Source organism: Antennarius striatus, chromosome 18 (assembly GCF_040054535.1).
Source record: "Antennarius striatus isolate MH-2024 chromosome 18, ASM4005453v1, whole genome shotgun sequence".
In the NCBI taxonomy this organism is placed as follows: Eukaryota; Metazoa; Chordata; class Actinopteri; order Lophiiformes; family Antennariidae; genus Antennarius; species Antennarius striatus.
The window spans coordinates 7,509,782-7,534,148 of record NC_090793.1 but is presented as its reverse complement, the minus strand read 5'-3'; the positions used below and the strand labels follow the sequence as shown (position 1 = coordinate 7,534,148).

Genomic DNA, 24,367 nt, shown 5'->3' with positions numbered 1-24,367 from the left:
ACAGAAACATCTAACCTTTTAACATTTATCGAACTACAAAAAACAGACACATTTACAATTGATCACTATGACTACATGTTTTATGTCACCAGTGAGAGCATGAAATGTTTCAAGTGAGGATGGGAGGGACACCTCATGCATAACTTTCCGAACGGAGAGGATGAGCGCTGGTTGCCGGCTGCCACGGGACTGGCGGCTGAGTCCGCGGGGGGATGCAGTTGCAGCTACTTACGTGGCTGTGGTGGCCCAGGACCGCGGCCTTGTGGGCTTCCGACCCCTTTACCCGCTGGATCGCCGACTGCCAACCGGGAACCGCTGAATAACACGAAGGATACAGTTGACAATGCGAAGGTTAAACCGGGGGCCGCAATCCCTCTGGTTTCTTCCTGTACTGCAGTCCTCATTTCACAATCTAAGCCTTATTAGTTTCCAACTTGCGAGTTTCTCACGCGGAATCACCGGACATCAACCCAGAGGTCACAGGTGACAGCGCTACGGTAAAACAGTTGCTAGCCATCAACCCAGAGCCATAGAATAACACACAGCACACGGGAAACAGCACTAAGGATGGACAGAGTGATTTGGTGAAGGCTGAAGGGGCCAGACAGAGATGGTAGAGTCTCTCCTGGAGAAAGACGAGGAGGAGGATGATATTGTGATAGACGAGGAATTATTAAAGATAGCTCTTAAAAGGAAAAATACTAACGCAAGAATGAATAAAGCGAAGAAAATTGCTAAAGAAACACCTGAGACACCTCCTGATACAAGTAGCTCTGACAACAGAAATTACGACAGTCTGAAAGAGGCCGTAACAGAAAAATATGATTCGCAAAAGATCAAAAAATTCCTGCAAGACACAAAAGGTTCGAGGGCAAGAGTAGAATTTTTTTTCATTGACCTCAACATGTTTCTGGATAGCATCAGCTTTTATTTGAAAAGTAAAACAAGAAATGGTGAACCAGTTTTTACAGACAAAGAGATTTATAGATTGAAAAAAACTAAGGAAAAAAATAAAAGACATGATTATCCAAAAGCTGTTTGAGTCGATCCACTGGACGTTAAGAAAGTTCCTGAAGACGTTTCGTCTCTCATTCAAGAGACTTCTTACTCGCTCGCTCGTACTTTGCGGTTAATGCATTCCATGAACCACACGCGATTTAGGAATTTGCGATCGAGATCGTGATCTATTTATCATTTATGGTAATTTAAATGTCAGAAGTCTCTTGGATGGGAAATGAAACGTCTTCAAGAACTATCTTAACGTCCAGTGGATCGACTCAAACAACTTTTGGATAACCATGACCTGGATGACTGAGAACCTACACAGACATAAAAGACATGATTGTAGAAGAGATGATTGTGGACAAAGCATACTTGTTTTTTGTTTTCTTAAGAGAGACAAAGATGCTCAATGGTTTGGTCCAAAATTGATTTTGATTTTTGTGTGATCAAATATTAATCAGACAAAAGATTATGAAGTTTATGAAATCATATCTATTAATTTATCAAGCTTATTGGCATCTGGCAGAAATATTTCTAAAATGTTGTTACAGCTTTGAAATATATCAAGCACGCTGAGTGTTGTCCAATACTTGTCAAGTGTTGCTCCTTCATGGTATCCTGAACAGTGTGACTCCTCTGACTCACAGTAGCTGTCTATCCTAATAGCATGCCAAGTGTCTTAAAATTCCCAATCAAAGAATAGCAGCCAAGTACTATCTGGTAAATATCTGGAACCTGTTTGATTAATTATCACCATCTTGGTGTCCTACAGAGACACCACACAGTGAAATCAACAAAAATGAAAATCTGTAATTAGTTCATCCCCTTATTTCCTTGCCACATCCTATCTTTGTTGCTTCCTCACACCTTGCTTGCCGAGTGGGCCAATCTGCAGGCACTATTTCGGGCATAGTCTTATTCCTAGGGGTATTTTAGCCTCTATTTGAACCAACATCCAGTATATGCTATGTACATGTTCTCCTTAAGGCAAAAAGGTGTGTCTCACCCTAAAGAAAGAAGTGTTGAGGGCATGTGTGCAGACAAATCCAAAGCTATTTTGCTTTCCAAACAGTTTCAACCATTCAACTCATTCTGAAACAAAATGGCTCTTCCTATTTTATATGCAAATGTAAAGGAATGATGCAAGGTAGAACATATAAAACAGTGACACCAATATCAGTCAAAAACAGAGAAGCATAGGGAATAAGCTGCAAGCCTTGAGTTATTTCTAATGCCATTAGGTCTCAGGGTAGCTGGCCTATATGCTCGTGGCTGACATGGGCTTTCGTCATGTTCCCATCTGATGTTGCTGCCATAAGGCCATGGCTTTACAACCTTGAACTAATTCTGGGTAAACCTTTTGCACAGATTGACAGAGCATACAGACAAAAATAGAGGAATCTACATTCATTTTTCATTCTATGTATAGACACATATGCAAATTGTTCCATGTGTAATCCAGGGTTCATACCTGCACCAATGACCTCCTCGATCTTGACCGTGGAGACATCAATCTCCTTGGCAAACTCTCGCACAGCTTCATTGGGATCTTCGTAGGTGAAGGGATCTATGTAGATCTTCATCCCCGGGGAGCCTGAGAAGTGGGTCGGGCAGCCCAGTGGGGAGGGGCAGTTAGACATGTCGGCTCGCAAAGAGAGCTCTAAAACAACCAAAGTGCTAAATGAGCTTTCCAGTTTGAGATAAAGTTATTTTTTTCACTTAGGCTAATGCTAACAATAATGAATGTAATTGCCCTTCAAGTGGTAGCCTAAATCACACTGTGACACAGCATTACTTACAATCACTAGAAGCTTTAGAGTGGTTAATGATAATAATTCCATTTCTTCTACAGCCCTCCTCAGAGATGGGCAAGAGCACTACGGTATGTAAATGCACACATTGGACACAATGAAGTGTACAGTATACGTGGATGGCTGCAGGAGCGGCCTTTGCTACAAGTCAAGCAGGCAACAAAATGGTGGTTTGATAACTCCGAAGAGAGAGAGAGAGAGAGAGAGAGAGAGAGAGAGAGAGAGAGAGAGAGATAGAGAGAGAGAGATGATGGTGTGAGCAAATGTAGACAGATTTTTTTCTAAAGTCTTTTATCCCTTACCCTAGCACTCTCTGATCTTTGATAGTGGTCGAACCAATTTCCCCACAGCATTTTCCTACATGAGCTCATAAAGAGATAAAACCACTGCCCTACCAAATAGCTCTTTGTGCTCTTATGCAGTAGGTGAGCTCAGTTCACAACAGCCAATGTCTGTAAATGGAGTACAGATTTTCCACCTTGACAGGCCCGGGTGGACAAGATTGCAGAAAAACACTTGTAAATAAATTCAATAAATACTGTCACATGATGGACAATATGGCGAGCAAGAAGACGTTAATCACAATTTCCACAGTGACAGCTAAGGGCTCCCTTCTTCCTCAGAGCTGTTTAGTCAAAACCCTGGCAGCCATGATTGGAATAAACCCATCTCCATCAAGTCAATTTGTCCTTTCTCATTTGCATAAGTCACACAGAGAGAAGGAGGGGTCTCAAGAGTCAGGTGGAAGATAAGGTGAAGGCATTAAGGTGGCTCACCTTGCTCTTGACTAGAAGCTGACTCTAGTTATCACACTAATTGTCTTGACCTTCGTCTGTTTGAATGTAATTGCTAATTAGAGATTCCATACAGATTGTATTCAAGTTAATCCATCAGGGGGTTTACAGCTTTGCATTCCATGAAGTTGCCCTATTTACAAGTGTCGCCAAGCTGCTTGCTTAGTGGCATAACTGGCTGGGATTCAAAACCTCAGCTAGGAGCATATACTGCAACAAATATATAACAGTGCATAGGCTCAGCTTCAAAAGACGCACACATGCCCATCCATTTCAGAACCTGCTTTCCTTTGTGATTTAAAAATGCAAATAGTTTATATCTCTCCCTCGCGTATGGTACAGCTTTCATTAACTAGACTCATCATTTATGGCCATCAGAAAATGAAGAGAGTCTCCCTTTTAATATTTCAGTGTTGCTTTATATGCGTGTATGAAGCAAATACAACTAAAAGTCATTTCCACTCTTAAGTAATATTGGAAGGAAGCATGTCAGAAAAGAACTTAAGGCTTTTGTGATGACTCAAAGGCGTCGTGAAGATAATGAATCTTTTACACCTACCAAGGAGATAAGAAAATATAAGCCATAAGTGGGTGGATTTTACGTTATTAAATGTGGACTATCAATCTAAACAGCACAACGTTGCTCAAAGGAATAATATTCTTTGGGTTATCTTAATGAATGAAACATCAATGGTCTGTATTTAATTGTATTATTTTCTCCAAAGTCCAGTATTTAATGTGCTAATACTCCACCATGCTTGTTTACTAAAGCCTTAATGTATTCACAAAGCTACTGTATTGCAGTAATGCTGCACTAATCTTTGAATGGCTACACATACAATCAATTTACTGGTCATACTAGAAAGAATCTACTGTCCAAAGTCTAACAACCATGTCTGTGAATTAAATCTTTTCATGTCAAAATAATTATTTCATATGTCAGGTCTTTATCCAAACAATTTAATTATTTTTAATTCCTTTTTAATTTGTAATTTAGCAATTTTAGTATAATTATATTTGATGTGATTATCCACTCACAGTTTAACTATAGTAATTTCATTCCAAATTCATTTCATTCCAGAAATGTAGACTAATCTGTTCTGTGGCTGTATGCACGTAATTGGTTGGGTTTACTTCCTAAACACAGACAAATTAGCCATTGTTTGATGTCAGAAAATAATTTTTTAAACCAACACTGCAGCTTATTAGCATGGGAAGCGCAGCATAGATCTAAAACACAGTGTGATATTAACTAACATTTGTATAGATGGTAGCTTGTGTTTTTCAAGCATATGCTGCTTTCTATAATTTCCTCTTTCAATTTTTTTTTGAGTCTCATCTAGCTCATTGAAGTCATGTGAACACAGCATGCATGCAGTTACATGGGAAGAAAAACATATTTCATGTCAAACAAAAACTATGTTTAAATGGGGTTTTAAATCCATTCTCGATCAGATCAGCATCAGATGATGAGGCACCAACAGCTGACACTAAGAAGTCACAGACTTCAAATGCTGATGATCCTAGGATGTTTTAGGAGATACATTAGGGACATTTACAAAATAAAAGGCATAATGTTGCCTGTTAGCTCATGAACTAATGTTGACAGGTAACTGATATGTGGGAAAGAGTAAAAAAGGAATAATAAAATGAAGCCACCATGACTATATGTAGCATTATGAATGTATTCTGGTGATGTCGATCCTGCACTGTTGTGAGCAATTAACATAAAGCCAATCATAAATATACTTAATGCAGTGCAGACAACACTTGATGAATTATTTAATTAAGATTAATCTGACAGAGTGATTCAAGCATTCCACTCTATTTGGTGGATGCCCCATCTATTTAGAGGTCTTGTCTTTATAACTACTCAGCTACACTTCCGTATTCAGAAAATGAGCAGGATCTCTCCTGACGTCTGTCACAGCCAGTTAAAATATGGAGACATCACCTGACGTGTGTGACAACAGCTGGAAAAGTTGGCAGCTGGGTGAATGCCAGCGACACACGTTTTTGGAGATTCACCCAAAACAATTGGCTGAGCAGCACTATTTAATTGTTGCGTTGATGGCTGTAATTACAAAACTGTCAGTCAAATCTTAGAGGACAGAAGAAAACAAAGGATCGCTTCATTGGGGATTACTTTGTGAGCGTTGGCAGTTTGAAAGTTGAAGGAATAAACCTATGAATGGGAGCTCTTATCAGTCAGTGTTTTATTTCCACTTCAAATATCGTATTTGGTGATTAGGCCTGCAAGCATCTCTGATCTTTTGTTTATTTTCACCACTCGTCCTAATTGCATTTGGCTTTTTCGGAGATAGCCTTTGACAGAACTGACTCTTCTCCCCACAACAGTTTTAATGAGCCCCCAGGCTGTAGCGGTGACAAAAGTAACCGTGTTGGAATGTTTTGCTATGTCAGGCTCAACAAAAGTCTATCCCCTTGAGTGAGCCTCTTTTCAGGCTGCTGGGTCAGCAGTACATGGACTTTTATTCCAGGCACAATTTTTAAACACAAACTTTTGTGTCTGTGTGTAGGTATACGTGTGTTACCTCCAGTTTATCGCTAAAGGACTGCACAGAACATGAATTAATCACATATTTCAAACAGGTCTGCGAAATGGCTGTCAGTCATTGTGTAACAGCAGGAAAGTGACATTTACATCCATAAACGCCTGTGATTGAGGCTGTTTCTCTATTACCTTATCTCCTTTTCATTAATGCATTACGCAAGACTACAGACGTTGTGTGCCTGTTCTATAACATGATAAGACAGCAGGAGACGACTGAACACAAGAGTAAAAGAGCTAGAGCAAATATAATTGAAATATGTCAGAACGCAAAGAACAGACATACAGTATTTCAACCTGAGCAGAAGAATTAATACATTTTGTAACTATTAGGCATGTTTAGACAAACAAGGATTGAGTTGCATCTGTCATTATTTGTCTGAAGATCCAACTCCTGTTTGGAACGGCCCAAAATCTCATGTGTGACTTATGTAAATTAATTTTTGGGCAATTAAATGTTTCTCTAGTGTCAGATATACAATAGATCTACGGTATTACATACGTTGTATTAATGGTGTTTTATTTGCATTTGCCACTTTTATATTTGTCAGTTGTACAATATGTTTGAATGTTACTGAAAGTTATGTCAGGTATAACTGACTAATGTGGATGAATATCTTTCAGCGAGGGCATACTTGAAAAAATGTCAGGTCATCATCCTAAGCCAGTAGAGAGACAAAGGTAGGCTTGGTGTCCATTATAGGGGTGTTAAATTCTCTTGGTATAGGTATATGCAGAAGTTGTTATTATCAGCAATTTACAGAACAATATAAAAGGATTGGATGAAATTTGTGTTCAGACTGGCAGGAAATTTAATTTGTGTGGGCTTTAGCTTTGGAATTAGCATTTAGCATTGGCTTTTCCAATCAACATGAACCATGGAAAAGTGTTACAACTCCGAATTTAGGAGTCAACAAGTGAACAGCTTCAAAATGAAATATCAGATTAACAATAGCATGAGTCTAGTGGCAAAACTTAAATGCTATCTTATTGGAGGGACTCACCTCTTCCTGTGCTGTAATGTTGCAACTTGTCGCTATACACTGCCTCCTTGGTGTATGCCCTTTTCCTGTGGGAGCAACGGATATTAAGAAAAGAAAGATGGGGGGTAAAGATGGGGAGAGAGAGCATACAGGATGAAAGAAAGTGTAAACGAGGCCTTATTAATGTTCTCGTTTTTCTGTATGGCGTGGAAATGACGAGGCAGAAATTGAATCAGTTGCAGAAGGTTAGCGATGGCAAATGAAGTTTATGAAATGAGCCGATTTTTAATTAGACCTCGATAAGATCTTTTTGCTTTTCATCTGTCTCCTCTGCCTCACCATCAAAAGAGCACGGCCGGTTTGATGAACGTTCTACTAGCTCAAAGTTGCCACAGCATTGCAGAAAATTCGACTTTCATACATCTAAAGCTGAGCAAGATAGGAATGTGACAATGTGACAAAACATCTGCAAATTTAAATAGACTTGACTCGAGTAAGTGAACAGGGCAAAGCTGGAGTTGTTCTCTGCGGAATTGAATATTTCATTTTGGATGTGTCAGCCAGGCTTTTCCTTGCCATCAAAGTGATTGTTGTGATTGGACAGTCTGTCTGTACAATAAGCTCACGTAGGGATTCAATCACAGTGTAACCTGTGGATGTGGTTGTGTGTCAAACACATCAACAAACTGTAACAAAGGAGAACTAGCATGAAACGAATGTCCGTCGTCTTCAAATAACAATTAGTATGACTTTGAAATAGTTATTTCATATTAACCAAGCGGGCAGTAGAGTGGCGTAGTGGGTAGCGCTGTCACCTAACAGCAAGGCGGATATGGGTTCAGGTCCTGTTCTGTATGGAATCTATATGTTCTCCCCATGTTTGAGTGGGTTTTCTCTAAGCTCTCTGTTTTCCTCTCACCCCCCAAAAATGTATCCTTAAGGCGGATTGGTCAGTTCCAAATTGTTCATAGGTGTGAGTGTTTGCCTGAGTGGTTGTTTGTCTTTTGCGTGGTTCCATGATGCGCTGGCAGCATGTCCGGAGCGTCTCCCAGCCTCACGGCCATAGTCTGCGGGGATGGGCTCCAGCAACCCCCGTGACCCGCAAAAGTGAAGGACGCGGTATAGAAAATGAATGAATATTAACTGAGTCTAAAACTTGATTTCATCTATAACTTTATCTATTACTTTAATGTGCCGCTCGTGTGCACTATTACAACTACTTTCATTGTTTTATGACGTGTTTTATTCAACCTATCAATTTAATTAGCTGGTTTATGTATGCCTCCATTTTATTTGTTGGATCTGAATTTGTTTCGTTTGTCACCTCATTGCAGAGTACCTGTTAGGTGTTGCTCTGAATGGCTCCATATGAATAAAGTTAGAATTATGTTCAAAGAAAATTATGGTTAATTTAGAATTTTTTTAAAATGATGACCAATCTCAGTGTGACATTACTGGCAAATGGAGGACCATGATGGCCTACTATATTGGACAGATTGGGATTCATGTTATCCTGTTCACACCTTATATTTCTTAGAGTTTACACGGAATGAACTGATAGTTCTCTATGTCCAATGTCAAAGCAGAGTAAATTTTTTTAGGAGAAAAATCTGGGAGCCTGAGAAGAGGATAGATTGAATAAAGTTTATGTCTGAGGAAAAAAATGAAATATAAAAGGGAAAATGGAGTTACCTGCTGCAGATAATGGAGATAGCAACAAGGGAAACTATAAAGACCACCCCTGCTGCTGCTGACCCCGCAATCAGAGGAAGCTGTTCCCTCAGCTCAGACTTGAAGTCATCTGCACAAACAGAAAGACAGATGGATGGAGATTATGAACGGCTTGGGTGGAGTTGAAGTAGCGTGACTGTGTTCATTTGACGGTGTGGGAGAAGAACAGGAAAAGTGGCCTGGGTGTACTGATGTCTAAAGAAAACATGTACATCTCTCCCTCTTTCTTTAGCTGTTGAGCGATGCTGACTGAAATCTGGCAGGCTTTACCGAGACTGACTGACAGGCTGACTTTGAAAAAAAAAAAAAAAAAAACAGAAAGTGAGAGAAAAGCATAAAACCGATGGTGAAAGAAAGATAGGAGTCTTTGATGCGTTCTCTCTTGCACCTGTGAGAAACGAGACAACAAGAAAGTGCACCATGGAATGCTGTTCCTTAGGTGTTGAAAAGGAAGTCCTGTGCTGTCAATCCCTATCTCAGAGACGTGTTTTATGTACCTGACCAGGGAGGGCTGCTGGTTGTTCATAGGATGGCTTAAACCCCTACTTAAAACTGCTACTGAGCAAAATCTTAAGGTATCTTTGCTTGTACCGGTGTTCCAGCAAATACTTCAGTTTAAAAAATGCATGATTTAGCAACACTTCAAGGAAATAAGCATCTTCTAAATCCAATTCCCTGTACTGAATTGGCCTGTTTTGGATTAAAGTGATAAAGGGAGAATGAATGCTTTTGTGGAGCAGAGTCAGATCTGCGATGTATGAGGAAACTCAATGTGACAGGCATTGCTCAAACTTTTAACTCGCACATTTATCAAGTATGTTTCAAGGAAACACTGTGAACGATGTTTTGCCTACTCCAGGCAGTCGTCTTGGGCTGCCATGATGCATAATAAGAGTGTGAGGTCCAGATAAATCTCCCTTTCACCCGTCAAAGGGGTGTGATTTTTCCTGACAGAATTACCACTGCAACTTGTTCCACCAGTAAATAGGCTCTGAATATAATCAGTTACTTCTTGGATACTGGGTTGTGACATCATCAGTTACTGACCAATCACCTCTTTGACATCGCTGCTTGTGAGCACATCTACGCACAAGCAGATGTGTGCAGTATGCACACTAAAAGAGCATACAAAAATAGCAACAAAAAAAAAAAGTTATTTATTTATGTTTTTTTTTTTTTTAATCATAGTGTCCTCGTGAGCCGGTGGCGGGGCTCTAGAACCGGAGAAGGGAGGTGCAAGGGGTTAAGTCATGGGCATGACTGTCAGCGATTCTCTGGAGAGTGCTGCTAATTACCTTGATGAATGTCATCCTGTGGTGTCGTGCCAATGGATGAACAATTAACAGCGTTTGCGTGGGTGTGAAGCAAGTGTGTTTGAGGGAAAGATCATTTGCGTCCATGAGGGAGAGCAACAGAATGCAGGGGGGGTGCCATGATGGTTCTGCTACATCTGCTCTGCTCAGGTAAGTAGCCACAACGATCACCTTCATCATCATTATTTCCCTTCCCATATTCCCCTCCCTCAGGATCACCACTGTTTAATTCATCGTCTGCCACAATACTGTGTAGGAATGTCACTTCTGTCTTTGACATGTTATAAATTAAGCCCCCCCCCCCCACACACACACACACACACGCACACACACACACGCACACACACGTAAAAATGTTAAACACATCTGGACTGAATCACGCTGTTGATTTTACAACATCTCCAAGTGACATGTGATACCAGCACCATAGACTCTGCACACACTTATACTAACATATTTCTACAACCTTGCCAGAGTAGCAGGTGTTAGAGCTCTTTCTCAGCCAGGCCCCTTCCCTCACCAACACTGCAGACTCCCCATGGCAAAAATTTAATCTCACCAACTACTAATCCCAGCTATGCATTCTGGGATGGCTCTCCGGCAACAGATGGGTCCAGGTGAAAAACCAGTTAGCTAAGCCTTTTTGGATCAAGCACAGTCAGTTGCACGAATAAAAGACATTCACTAATGTATGCATACAAAGCAACCCCCCCCCCCTACATATAATAACACTCAAATCTGACTGCGAAGGAAATTAATTTAGCTGCACAAGAAGTGCAATAAAATATTACAGTTAGCTTCTATCTAGCTAATAATAAAGCAAAAACATTATAAACTGCAAAAAGAGTTATCGGGTTTGTGTGCGTGGATGTGTGTGTGTGTGTGTGTGTGTGTGTGCATGTGAGAGAGAAAGCGAAAGAGAGAGATGGTGAGAGAGACGGGGGGACAAAGGTAGACATTTCTCCTGGCTTTGCCATCCTTACCATCTGTGAGGGTTTGGAAGCACATCTTGCTGCTGTATTTGCCAAAGCCAGCCACAGTTCGCGCTCGCACCTGTACCACGTAGACCGTTCCCGGCCTGAGGCCCTCCACCCTCGCAGTGTTAGTTTGGCTCCTCAGGATGGTGGAGTTTATCTCTGCGTGGTCCTGAAACGAGAAGCGAGAAGCGTGCACAGGGAGTAAGTTAGAGATGATTTAAGGAGAAGATATCAGCTACAAAAAGTCAAATAAACAGATCCAGTAGTGGTTTGGCAGTGTGACAAGGGCAGGCTTCTCCAGCGTCACATTTTCAGGAAACGGTGCAGGAAAAGTGAACCAGATTTATAGGAAATCAATTTAGACTGTGTGTTGCAGATGTTTTAAACTAGAGACACAGAAAATGGAGTGATAAAAAAAAAAAAAACTCCAAGAGGATAGATAGAAATGTATGAATAGAAAACAGAGGTTAAAGCAGTGACACAGACAAGAAAAAGAAAGTGAATATCTCTCAAAAAATGATCTCATACGGGCTCATTTTAATAATGAGTAGGGATATATAAAAGCTTTACACTGCAGCACTCATGCAAGCATTAAAAACCACTCAGACGAACACACAATATTTCCACTTATACATATATATTTAAAAGGTTCTTAAGGATTTTTTTTTTTTTTTTTTTACAAATAACGTAAAGTAATAGCTACTACTGAAGAGTAATAGAGCAGCATTGGTTATTTTAAGATGTGATTTGTAAGGCAGTTTAATTGCTGCAGGACATTTGAACATCACATGCTCTCATTTCGTCGTCTGCAGAAGGTTGCATTTTATTACTGCCATGAAATGAAGCTCAAAGGGCTGAACACATTTCTTGCAATCAGAGGAAGACAACAACAAAAAATAGAGAGAAACTGAAATCATTAAGGTGACAATAAAAAGCAAAGAAAATTACCTCCAAGACAACAAAACCACACAAGCTGATATGGTGCAGAGACGCTAACCAGGAAAACTGAGGAGAGATATCTCACTGTTTTAACTTCGGAAACCATAAAGTCACAAAACATACAAATGAATCCGAAGTTTTGCTTGGATTGAATTTTATTTTACTTTTCTCCACAATTCTCAAGTGCCCTTTCACATCATTAAGCCTGTGCATGAAACCAGGACAGATGCGGACTCCTCCTAGGCATCTTCCAGGTCTGATTGATATGTATTTGTATATTTATTGTAGGTGTCTGAACATTGTTCTACATCATTCTGACCTGGTCTAACTTCTGCTTATAGCTATCCATTATGTAAATGGATGTTGATGTTGACCAAAGGGATCTGCCCTCCAAATCCTCTGTTTCTATCTTTTTCTCTCCGGGCTCAGGAGAGCTGGTCGAACAGTCTGCTGCAGTGTAGTTTGCTGGAGGTATCTGCTATGGGGGATCAGTAATTATTCAAGCTTGTCACCTTCCCATAACCCAGCCTGAATATGACAGCCAGGAAATAGGACTGCACCTACACTACACCCACCACTGCAACCTGCTGATAGCTAGATGCAGTCTTATTGTATAAATGGAAAGGGGGAGGGGGCACTTAAAATTGATGGGCAAAAATTCCTTGCATCAGTAAAAGACTCTAAATTCAGAGGCCAAACTTTTTTTTAACCCTGGCAAACATTGTATTGCTTAACACAGCACTATAGCTTATATACATGCATGTGTTCAAAAGCAAATATGCACATAAAATCTTGACAATGGTGAAAGTGGAAAATCAGACAGGCAAGGAGGATTTATGAGGAAGTCAGGGAGGAGAAAGATGGCAGGAAGCGATAAAAACTCGAGGCAGAAGCAGCCCACATTGAAATCATTATCCAATCTGATTGGTGTAATTGAATCATTCCGGTTGCTCCGTCATTGAGCAGACGAGGTAAGTACAGCTCTGAAATCCACCCCCACCTCTCAAACCCCCACATAATGATGTGTGCAATCACATTAGCTTTTACTGGACACTTTGGGCTCGATGAAGACAAATGTTTGGGCTCGGGATGTGAGCCCATCAGACAAACAGGCTTTTCATTTTATCTCTGACAGGAAAAAGATGTTTATAAATCGAATTCTGAATTCAACTGGTTAAGAGATTGTCTCATCTTTAAAAATGTGCTGCATATAAACAGTAAAAAAGAAACATTTAAGCAGGTTCTGCATCTGAAAACGCTACAGGACAGGAGGCGCCATGAGAGACTGGAACCAACAGAAACCCATTCATCAGGTGTAAGACATGGCTGAATGCACATGGGCAGCTTTGGGTCAGCAATCGCTGCCCGCTGCTTTCAGTCATCTCGGGGGCCACGCCCCCTCCCCCCCCCTCCCCAGTTGACTTTCTAATGGAGGACAGGTGAGCAGACAGATGGTAAACTACCAATGGGGGAACATCTCTCACGGGAGCACCGGCTAGAAATGTCCCTTTCACGTCGCCAGTCAAATAGGGATTATGACACACACACACACACACACACACACACACACACACACACACACACACACACACACACACACACACACACACACACACACACACACACACACACACACACACACACACACACACACACACACACACACACACACACACACACACACACACACACACACATCTGTCGTTTAAAAATGAGCTGGCATTTGGTGCTCCAGCAGGTCCAGGAACAGCCAATAAAAAGGCCTTGCCAGGAAGGACTTCCAACAACGAGAGGTCCTCTCCTGCTGCCAGTCAAATGGAGATTAGAAGGACCACACCCAAGCTTAATAAAGACAGAGTTGCAGGTGGGAAGGCAGATGGCAGAACAGCTAATCAGATGCATTGCCAATGATAACAATATGGTCACCATAGACCCTGTGTATATTCATTTTAGAATTTATGCCTGACTTGTTTGGACCTGTTGAGAAGGTTTGGCTGCCTTTACGAAATTAACTTCCATGGAACCACTCTCGAGCTTTGATCACCTCATTCCTGGGCGGCTAGAGGGCCAATACATTTGTCTTTTTTTTTTTTTTAATTCTCAGTTAATTTTTTTGTAATTGCCAATTTTCTACTGATTGCCGTTTCACTGCCAGCAGACCGAATGGAGGAGATCTATATTTGAATCTTCTCTCTGACATATTTCTGCCCTTTACCCTATCTCCGTTACAAATGATGAGTTATCCAGTCCAAAGAATATTTCTAATACGGGTCTGTTAAGGCCATCAAGATATTATACTTGAGAATATACTTGATACATGCCTTTGTGTGTGTGTGTGTGTGTGTGTGTGTGTGTGTGTGTGTGTGTGTGTGTGTGTGTGTGTATGTGCGTGTCTGTGTGTGTGTGTGTGTGTGTGCGCGCGTGTGTTTGTCTGGTTTTCTGGTGTGTGTCTGTATAATTGCGTGCATGTGTGTGTGTGTGTGTTGCAGGGGACTACATGGCTGCCTGGTCTTATAACAGACATGGTGGATTACCATTTGTTGTCTTCACATCCTGTCGCTAGCTCTCTCTCTCCTTCACTGTCTCTCTCTATGACACACGCACGCACGCACGCACGCACACACACAGGAAGATACTAATGTTTGTAAAGCAGAAGTAAAAGAAAGAACTTTCTCCCATTAATGTAAATTTTACTTGTATTGCCTGAAGTAAAAAGAAAAGAAATAGGGAAATATGTGGTAATAATATAAATCTTTCAGACTAAATGGGTTTTATTAGCACTTACAAATGTCTACCATTTCCTCATGAATTCCATTCTTAAACGAAAATGGAAACGGAACGAAAATGACGCCTCTATTGGCTGCTGGGCCGAGTCCTTGATCCTTTCTTCATTTCAGATGTCAGAAGATGTGGTTTGGTCATCACCTAATGGGAACACCTGAGCCCAGTGTTTCCCCCCTCCTTTTTTCTTTATCAGAAGTTAAAGAAGTTCCAGTATTGACTACACTCATCTATGGTAGTGGGTCATTTTCCAATGATCATTTTTCTTTAGACGGTAGTAACACCTAAACATACAGTGTGTTGAGTGTTCATCTTAGTAATGCTGTGGCATCATTTTCCAACACCTCACTTCTACCTCTCCTGGTCCTCCTTTCAGCTCAAGACAGGAACATCTGTACCTCTTCAATACAATTAAAAAAATAAAAATACGGCCACTAAAGCAGCTCAGCCTTCTAAAAAATGGCGGGTTTGTGTTTGTGCTGTGCTGATGCAGTAACTACTCTTTATGACTAATCTGATCTGCCAACTTTTAGGACCATCTAAGCTTTACCTAGGTCGGTACCGGGCACAATTACTTAAAACAAAAGAGTTAGAGTGGAATGCAGTGGAGCAGGGAAAGCTGCATCATACAGTAATGCAAACTATATTACCACATGGTAACAACAACCAAAATTTAATCTAATCCTATTTTGAATGTGCATTGTAACATAGAATTTCTTTTCCTTGTTCTGTGCAGCCACCTCCTTTTAAGATGACTCTTTGTATGCATTCCATTCAACTGGAGACTAACATGCAGGCTTGAGCGAGCAGTCTGGGGGATAAACAAAGGAAAAGAAGAAGAGAGGCTGAGGTAAGAAATGTGAATACCCTTGTTGAAAGCTCGAGAGAGTCCTGCTTTTCGCAGGTTCCATTAAAAATCTAAACTTGTCTATAGAACATCTGTGTGTGTCTACAAAAGTGTTGTGGCCAACTTTGAATCCTGGCAGGGAGAGAGGAATAGAATGATAAACACTTCCTCCTGGCCTCTCTTTTGAAGAATTGCTAATTGTATGTAAATTACAAGAGAGATTTTGGACTCTATCAAAAATGCAGATGGTCACTGCAAAAAGGAAGACACACTGTAAATGTTGTTGTTATTTGAATTTTTTACTTACTATTATGCCATGCCGGCACTGCTGTCTTTCGGAATGGATCTTGCTGACCGACCGCTGCTACACAAACAGACACACAACCTCTATCTGATATCAGCACACACACACACACACACACACACACACACACACACTCACTCAGTGCCATCAGTAACCAGAGCCAGTGGCTGCTCGGCTGCAGCTGTAATGGAAGCCCTGACCTCCGCTATGCTGAGTTATTTCCACCCTCCCCAAATTTCCAGGCAACCAGAAGAAAAAAAAGGGGGAGGAAAATTGAGAGACTGTGAGCATGAGATTCAAGTTTTCTCTGAAAACCTTTAATTCATTTCATCATACTACCCAATTCCCGAGCCCACTTACTCTGTAATGAGAAAGTAGGTTGAGAAGGGGAGTGAAGCCTGTTGAGAGAACAGCCATCAGCACTCAGTAGAGCTTTCAGGTGAAACTGTCATAATGCAGCCTTTTTGAGTTATCACCATCCATGTCTCTCATGTGATTACAACCGTAATAGGTGGGTTGAAGACTGGTCTTATTTTTGTTGTTGTGGGGAAGTATTACTACAGGTGACATGTCATGCTTGGGCATATTTTTGGATGTCCTCCACATAAAAATAATGACAGGTGCTCCGTGATACTACTTGTTGCCATGTCAGAATTTGAGCCTGAAGTGAAAAGAAAAGAAAAGAAGAAGAAGTCTAAATACAAATATAAATATTGAATTTTGTTTGCGCCAATCATTAGAAAATCATGTAAGTTATTGATGGACAATATTATTTAGAATGAATGTGGGAACCATCTCTTAACATGGCATTTAGTTCTTCTTAAAAGCCCGTAGTATAACACTTCATGAATCCTCTTTTCAGAACTACAATTTTAAATTTGCAGTATTCGTGCATGGCCTCTACCTCCCCATCAACACACGGCTTTCAAAGATCCACCAACCTCATTATTTATTAAGTTAACCAGGGTCATCAGCCATCACCAGTGTCATATGCAGTATATACACAGTATATATGCACAGTGTGTGTGTGTGTGTGTGTGTGTGTGTGTGTATATGCATACACACACACACACACACACACACACACACACACACACACACACACACACACACACACACACACGTATATATGAAAATGCTCTTCAATCTCAATCTCCCATAACATTGATTTGGCTTCCACTGTATTTTGATCTCTGTCAGATGAGCACAATAGTGCTGAATAGTTATCATTTATAAACAAAATATCACAGATTCTGAGAAGATGACATGAGTTTACCCATGCCCATGCAGCACGCCTGACCTCTTCTCATTCCTCTCTCCTCTTGATGAATTTTAGGAAATGAGACATCCTCAGCAAAGGTGTATCAAGATCGATTTCCAGGTCATGCACGAAAATGAAGGATAGAGGAGACGGGCAGCAGAAAAGATTGAGAAATGAAAATAATCCCAGGGATACTGAGTGGGTTGAAATCAACAACCTTGGGACCACTGAGCACACGCTGGTTGCAGCCCCAGGAAGTTATGGATGTCCAGCAGTCAAGGTCACACAAGCAAGGTCAACATCATCAGAGCATATCATTTTCTCAACTCCTTCTCCTTCTCTGCTGCGGATCATCAAACAAGACATGTCTCAAAAGTCATTTTAAGAAAAACACTTATTAAAATGTCCTCCTGTGTCTATAAAAAATTAAAGTTGAGAGAAATATGGCTAAAACTGCAACATTAAGCAAAGGCTATAAAAACCAACTATAATTTTCTTTTGTTATTACCCTGCAGTTATATGCCACGCTGCTGAAGAAGACACTGTTCTAAATGGGCATAGTGAGCTTCCTGTGAGATAGAGTGTGCAGAGAGACAGCTCTCTGCTGTGCTAAGGACTAGCTGACTGCGCCAGTCATGCTGAGACATTCAACTCCAGAACCATAACAGTGTGACTATGCTCAGATTAATGTCGACATTGGTGAGATGCATAAAAAAGAAGGCAAGTACAGCGAGGCATAAAGAAGCCAATTTTTTACGATTTCATTATCCCGTCTGCAGTTAAGTTACCGCTGGTGCTCGGTAATGCTGGGAATGAACAGACGAGGGTGTGATAGACATGGTGAGAGACATCCATTCATAATTGCCTTTTATGGCTAAAAAGCCACATCCTTACTTTACAGCTGTGTCGAACTTCCAGATTTTCAGAACCTCTCAAGAATTTATAGTTCAGAAGAGAGCACGAGGACTGGGTGAACCTGGTGCAACATTTTTCAATTCCCTTCTTTTCCAAGTACAAAGAGCTCACAAACCATCCACAAAAGTAACATGAATGACAGATTACAGACAGACCCCTTTATTAGGCCTGCAATAAATTATAAGTATGAAATTACGAAACTGGAATTTGCTCTACAGTACTTGGTACTTCTCACTAAATTTGACACCAAATGTTTTTATTCTTCTCCTGAACATTGGTCTTAATCAGGCACAAAAACACATCAGCAGTGACACTTTGGATTGTGGAGGCTGGCAGAAAAAAAAAAAAAAAAGTCTGATGGAGCCTGGAAAAAGCCTTGTCAGGCCCGAAATACAGAATGTCAAAGGAGGACCACCAGGTGGAAATCTCATCTTCACAGCTCAGTGCGTCACAAAGCAATCACTCAGACTCACCCTCTGTGTCTTACTCACGCTCACATTGTGGTACATTTTATAGATGGAGACACATACTGTACAGGAGGGTTTGAAGGGATCTTAAAATAGAGGTAGACATCGTATAGAATCAACCCCCCCTCTCACCTGAATCATCCTGGTGCAATTAAGAATCTTGTCATCCTTAATTCACTAATTTGTGATTACACTATGCTCATGTATTTGAGTGAGGACACGGTACATACACATCAATAGGATTATGTTTCATTGATATTCATGAACTATTATTAGTATTATTTACAAGACACTAAGCTGTCTGGTAGATAGGGTTTCTTAGGGCCATGGCAACCGATTCAATTTTACGACCTAAGCAATGCTGGGAGGGCAGAAGGACTGAGCTTCTGACTGCAAACAGTTCTCCCCGATAAAAAAACAGGTTAAATGTGGCAAACACCATTCTAAGGTGGGGCTGTGAATATTGATCCAACAACCTTAGATAAAATGAGTTTTTGTGAAATAAATAACTCGACAGAAAAAGAAAAACATTTATAAAACTTCTATTGATTTTTTCTTTATTTGGAAAGCACAACATGGCTGAGAGTGCACATAACCAAGTCTCAGCTTACAATGACAAAGGTAGAGGAATGAACATGCATGAGCAGCCTTGCTATATTTATCGATTAGCTTTGGGAGGACAAACAAGGGCCCAAACAAAAAGCTAGGGTTTCCGATCTCTAGGTATCATTAGGTCCCCGGCCTTGGGAAAAGCCTATAGGTCAATACCAGAGCAGCATCAGCGCTGTGGGGCAAGGCTTTGTGACTTAATAAAGTAGACATATTGTGCGTGAGCAGACAGGTCGATGAGACTCCCTCCAGACGCAATGCATTTTCACAGCAGGGCAGGTTGCTGTACTATGCAGAGTGGGCCCGGTGCAGAGGTCAACCTATTCACTGCATCAGCAGGAGAAACCAAAGAACAGTGGGAGAGATGGAGTGGACTCAGTCAAAGAACATGTTATCAACCCAGGGGACTCCTCTCACAAATATCCAGGAAAGTTTTGATTTTTAGGGCTGTGTGCAGTTTTTTATGCGTGAGCAGAGTTTGTTTATGCATTTGAACACACACACGCATGCACACGCACGCACGCACGCACACACACACACACATACACACACACACATACACACACACAGACGTACACTCACTCACCTTTTCATAGTAGCGCAGCTCATAATCCAGGATGATGCCATTGGGTTGTTCAGGTTGTGGCCAAGACAGTGTGAAGCTATTCATGGTGGAGCTGATTTGGTGCATTATTGGAACTATGGAGGGGGCTGTGAGGTAAAAGACAGAAGGACACACAATCAGTCCAGACAATTTCATCCATATATTAGCCAAAAATGAGCATACTTTTGCCAAACCATGGTATGGGGTGTCACAGTTTTGACAGTAAGGACTTTGACAGAGTCGGTTCCAGATTGTAGAACTTCAAACAACTTTGTGCTCATTCACCAGAAGTCATTCCATTGGATGCAATGGACACAGTATTAAACTGATCCAAATATATTAAAAAGTGCTTGATGCACATTGGAAGGTCTTTTGGAAGCCAAATACAGTACTTATTCTAAGAAAAGTCTTGTATATTTCCTTTTGGCTTTTTCCTTCAGGGTCGCCACAGCGAATCAATTGCCTCCATCTAACTCTGTCTTCTGCATTATCTTCTCTCACACCAACTACCTTCATGTCCTCTTTCACTACATCTATAAACCTCATCTTTGGTCTTCCTCTAGGCCTCCTGCCTGGAAGTTCAAAACTCAGCATCCTTCTACCAATATATTCACTATCTCTCCTCTGGACATGTCCAAACCATCTCAGTGTGGTCTCTCTGACTTTATCTCCAAAACCTCTAACATGTGCTGTCCCTCTGATGTACTCATTCCTGATCCTATCCATCCTGGTCACTCCCAAAGAGAACCTCAGCATCTTCATCTCTGCTACCTCCAGCTCTGTCTCCTGTCTTTTCCTCAGTGACACTGTCTCTAGACCAAACAACATCGTTGGTCTCACCACAGTTTTGTACACCTTTGCTTTCATTTTAGTTGAAACTCTTCTATCACACATCACACCTGACACTTTCCTCCACCCATTCCATCCTGCCTGTACACGCTTCTTCACCTCTTTTCCACAATCTCCATTGCTCTGGACTGTTGACTCTAAGTACTTAAAATCCTCCAGCTTCTTGATCTCTTCTCCCTGTAACCTCAGTCTTCCACTTGGGTCCCTCTCATTCACATACATGTACTCTGTCTTACTGCGGCTAACCTTCATTACTCTCCTTTCCAGGAAAAACCTCCACCTCTCTAGCTTCTCCTCCACCTGTTCCCTGCTCTCACTACAGATCACAATGTCATCTGCAAATATCATAGTCCTTGGAGATTCCTGTCTAACCTCGTCTGTCAGCCTGTCCATCACCATAGCGAACAAGAAGGGGCTCAGAGCTGATCCCTCATGCAGTCCCACTTCCACCTTGAAATCATCTGGCATACCTACAGCACACCTCACCACTGTCTTACAGTCCTCATGCATGTCCTGCACTGCTCTAACATACTTCTCTGCCACTCCAGACTTCCTCATACAATACCACAGTTCCTCTCTGGGCACCCTGTCATAAGCTTTCTGCAGATTCATTTTCTGCTCTGCCTTTGCCCTCTTCATCTTCCTCACCACCAGAGTTTTCCTACACACCACCATCCCATGCTGTTTGGTTTTGAACTTTGAAGTTTTAAAGTAACTTGTTTTTGTACTAACTAGCTTTGAATTAACTAGATTTTGAACTAAGTTTTGTGTTATTATTTAACATAAACAGTGTATTTATTTCATTATTTATGTTTATTATTTATGTTTACACTATTTGTTTACACTGTATGTTTGCATTTTGACACCCTTCACACTAACACACATAATGATGCCACAATATGAAGGGTCTTGATATGTTATATATTACACCTTTGCACATAGCTTTTTATATTGTACATATCTGTTTATTGTATATTTTAGTGTTAGTGTTGGCTTTCTATTTATTACTGTAAGTCTGTATTTTTTTTCTTTTTATTATTTTTTTGTGCACCAGTCCTGCGTTATGTGTCTTCAGTTGCCCATTTATAATTAAGTTTTTTTAATGAATTTGAATTAATGATAATAATAATAATAATAATAATAATAATAATAATAATAATAATAATAATAATAATAATAATAATAATAATAATAATAATAATATATTGATTTGTAAATCACATGTCATTCTTAAGAATCCCAGAGTGCTAAATAATGTATGATATAATAAAACATGAATATAATGCTGATTGGGGGCGGCAGTAGCTCAGTCCACTATGTCTTGGACTGGGAACAGGAGGGTTGGTGGTTAAACCCGGGAGTGTGAACTGACAGCGGGAGGTTTCAGTTCACCTGCCGAGCACTGCCAAGGCGCCCTTGAGCAAGGCGCCCTTGAGCAAGGCGCCGTCCCCTTCATAAGTTGCTCATTGGAGGTGTACCATGAAGGAGATGTTATAATTTTTCATTTCAGTATGTGAATAACTTGATTATTAATGTTCTATATTTTTGTTCTTTAATAATACACTTTCAAGTACAAAACACGTTAGATGTTCTAATGTCATGTTGCAGTGGATGTGCTGCTATGTTGAAGTAATATAAAATAGTAAATGACCTCATTTTTTTATTGATTATAAACATTTGTTTGTAAAATTCAAATTGTAAGTCAGGTTATGAATTAATGTTAAACAATATGGTTGAGGGGATACAGTACAACTTTGCAAACATAATCATGTGGTCACGACCAAACAGTACAGTCTCGTTAGTGACTATACTGTATGGACACTCCCTGTCACTAACGTAACAGGGAGTGTTTTGTAAAATAAAATAAGAACAAAGTCATTAAATTCAATCATACAATAACTATTAGTTAAATGTGCATTCAATGTAACAACTAATTAACTGAGATCTTGAAGATCTCTGTAATTCACTTAAATTTGGATGAGTTTGGAAAATAAAATTTAAAATTTGTTTAAAAATTGATTTTAAGTGATTTAATTGTTAAACCCTTCATAATATGTGTGTGTGTGTATATATATATATATATATATATATATATATATATATATATATATATATATATATATATATATATATATATATATATATATATATATATATATATAAATCACATGTCATTCTTAAGAATTTTTTTTCTTCCTTGCATTCAGTGAAACTGCCAAGCTGGACACAAGCACTTTTCTTTAAATCTATTATAAAGGCCAAAGGCAAAAATAGTACAATGCCCTATCACATACTGAATATTTATTACTTAGACAAAAGCTAAATAAATATCTGACATGCTGAAAAAATATTAATCCAAATGGACTAAATGTCTGACAGCACATTAAAAAGAATGTCATTTGATGCTAATTTTAACCAATAAAGCAAGGGTTAATGACATTTTGTTGGCAGGTTCCCTCAAATCCACAGATATTTTCAATGATGTTAAGTAGTTTTTTAAAAAAAACTGGACTTTATTCTCTTTATTTATGCTGTCTGATAATATTTAATCGAGAGCAGCATTCAAATTCCCAAATCTTACAGGCATCCCTGACTTGGCCGGTAGCAAGTAAAAGGCTATCTGAAATATGCACAGCTCAAATGATTATACGCAACCAAGGCATTCTTTATCCCCTTGTTAATTAAGTTAAAGTTTCTTGAGATATTCTGTCCTGTACCCGTTCATGCTAACTGACTTTCTATTTTCTCTGTTGTAAACAGCCACTCTTGCTGCTGGAGATAAAAAGTTCCTCTGCAGCAGAGAATTTATCACAGGAGGGCCTACCTGACAAAAACTGTTAGAGCAGAAAATGTGAAACTTTTCAGAAAGTGGGATTACATATTTTTTATCCTCATTTCATTGGTGTAAAAGCAACATTTGAATTTAATTTATTTTTTAGGCTTTTTGCTTTTGATCAAACCACTCACAAAGCAGATTAGTTAATAATAAACCTTCAATAAATTTTCCAATTTAAATTTACTCATTGCTTTATTGAGTCACAGCTTTCCAATGTGGTTGAGGGAGGTGGGTTGACTTGAATTCTTAGCGTACATTCATCAATGTCTCCCGGAGGCAGAAATTTGTTTCAATTTTTTTTTTCTGAAAACGTCAAATAAAAAAATGCAAATTACTCAAATTTATGTAAATATGGATCCCTTTAATAGATTATAAATAAGCCCCCAAAACACTGTATGATCACCATCTTCTCTGAGGTTCTCAGATAAATTCCAATTTCAAAGATGTATCCAACTAAACTTATTCATCAAACTGACTTGTGGAAACACAAGGAGGTATGAATAGCGGCTGTTCATATTCATTTTGAAGCATTGGTCTTTTTATTCAGTGCTGAGAGCAAGTCACCACCTCTCTGTATGCAGGCATAAATACAGCCCCCTGCACAAACTCATGCTCTAAATTTTGTGCCAATCAGCCTCTTGGCTCTCCGCCTGCTTGCTGCTGAGGCCTAGTCATTGCTCCACCTGGTCTCCACTCATTCTGCTGTGCTTCTGAATAACTCCTCTATTCAAATGGCAGAAAATGGTACCCTCTCATGACTAAATGATCCCAT

At 40.0% G+C, this 24,367-nt stretch overlaps 1 protein-coding gene across 2 annotated transcripts in view; it reads right to left on the bottom strand.

Annotated features, from left to right (window-relative positions):
• LOC137611953 (ephrin type-B receptor 1-B) overlaps positions 1 to 24,367 on the bottom strand; it is a 168,561-nt gene that overhangs the window by 23,823 nt on the left and 120,371 nt on the right. The window contains exons 6-10 of one of the 2 annotated variants that reach the window (XM_068340180.1): positions 19,893 to 20,017; positions 11,190 to 11,352; positions 8,855 to 8,963; positions 7,184 to 7,248; positions 2,474 to 2,662 (exon numbers count right to left, since the gene is read on the bottom strand). In XM_068340180.1, coding sequence (XP_068196281.1) covers positions 2,474 to 2,662; positions 7,184 to 7,248; positions 8,855 to 8,963; positions 11,190 to 11,352; positions 19,893 to 20,017 — 651 coding nt within the window. The remainder of the gene's footprint in view (positions 1 to 2,473; positions 2,663 to 7,183; positions 7,249 to 8,854; positions 8,964 to 11,189; positions 11,353 to 19,892; positions 20,018 to 24,367) is intronic. The other variant, XM_068340181.1, reaches the window with a different exon arrangement.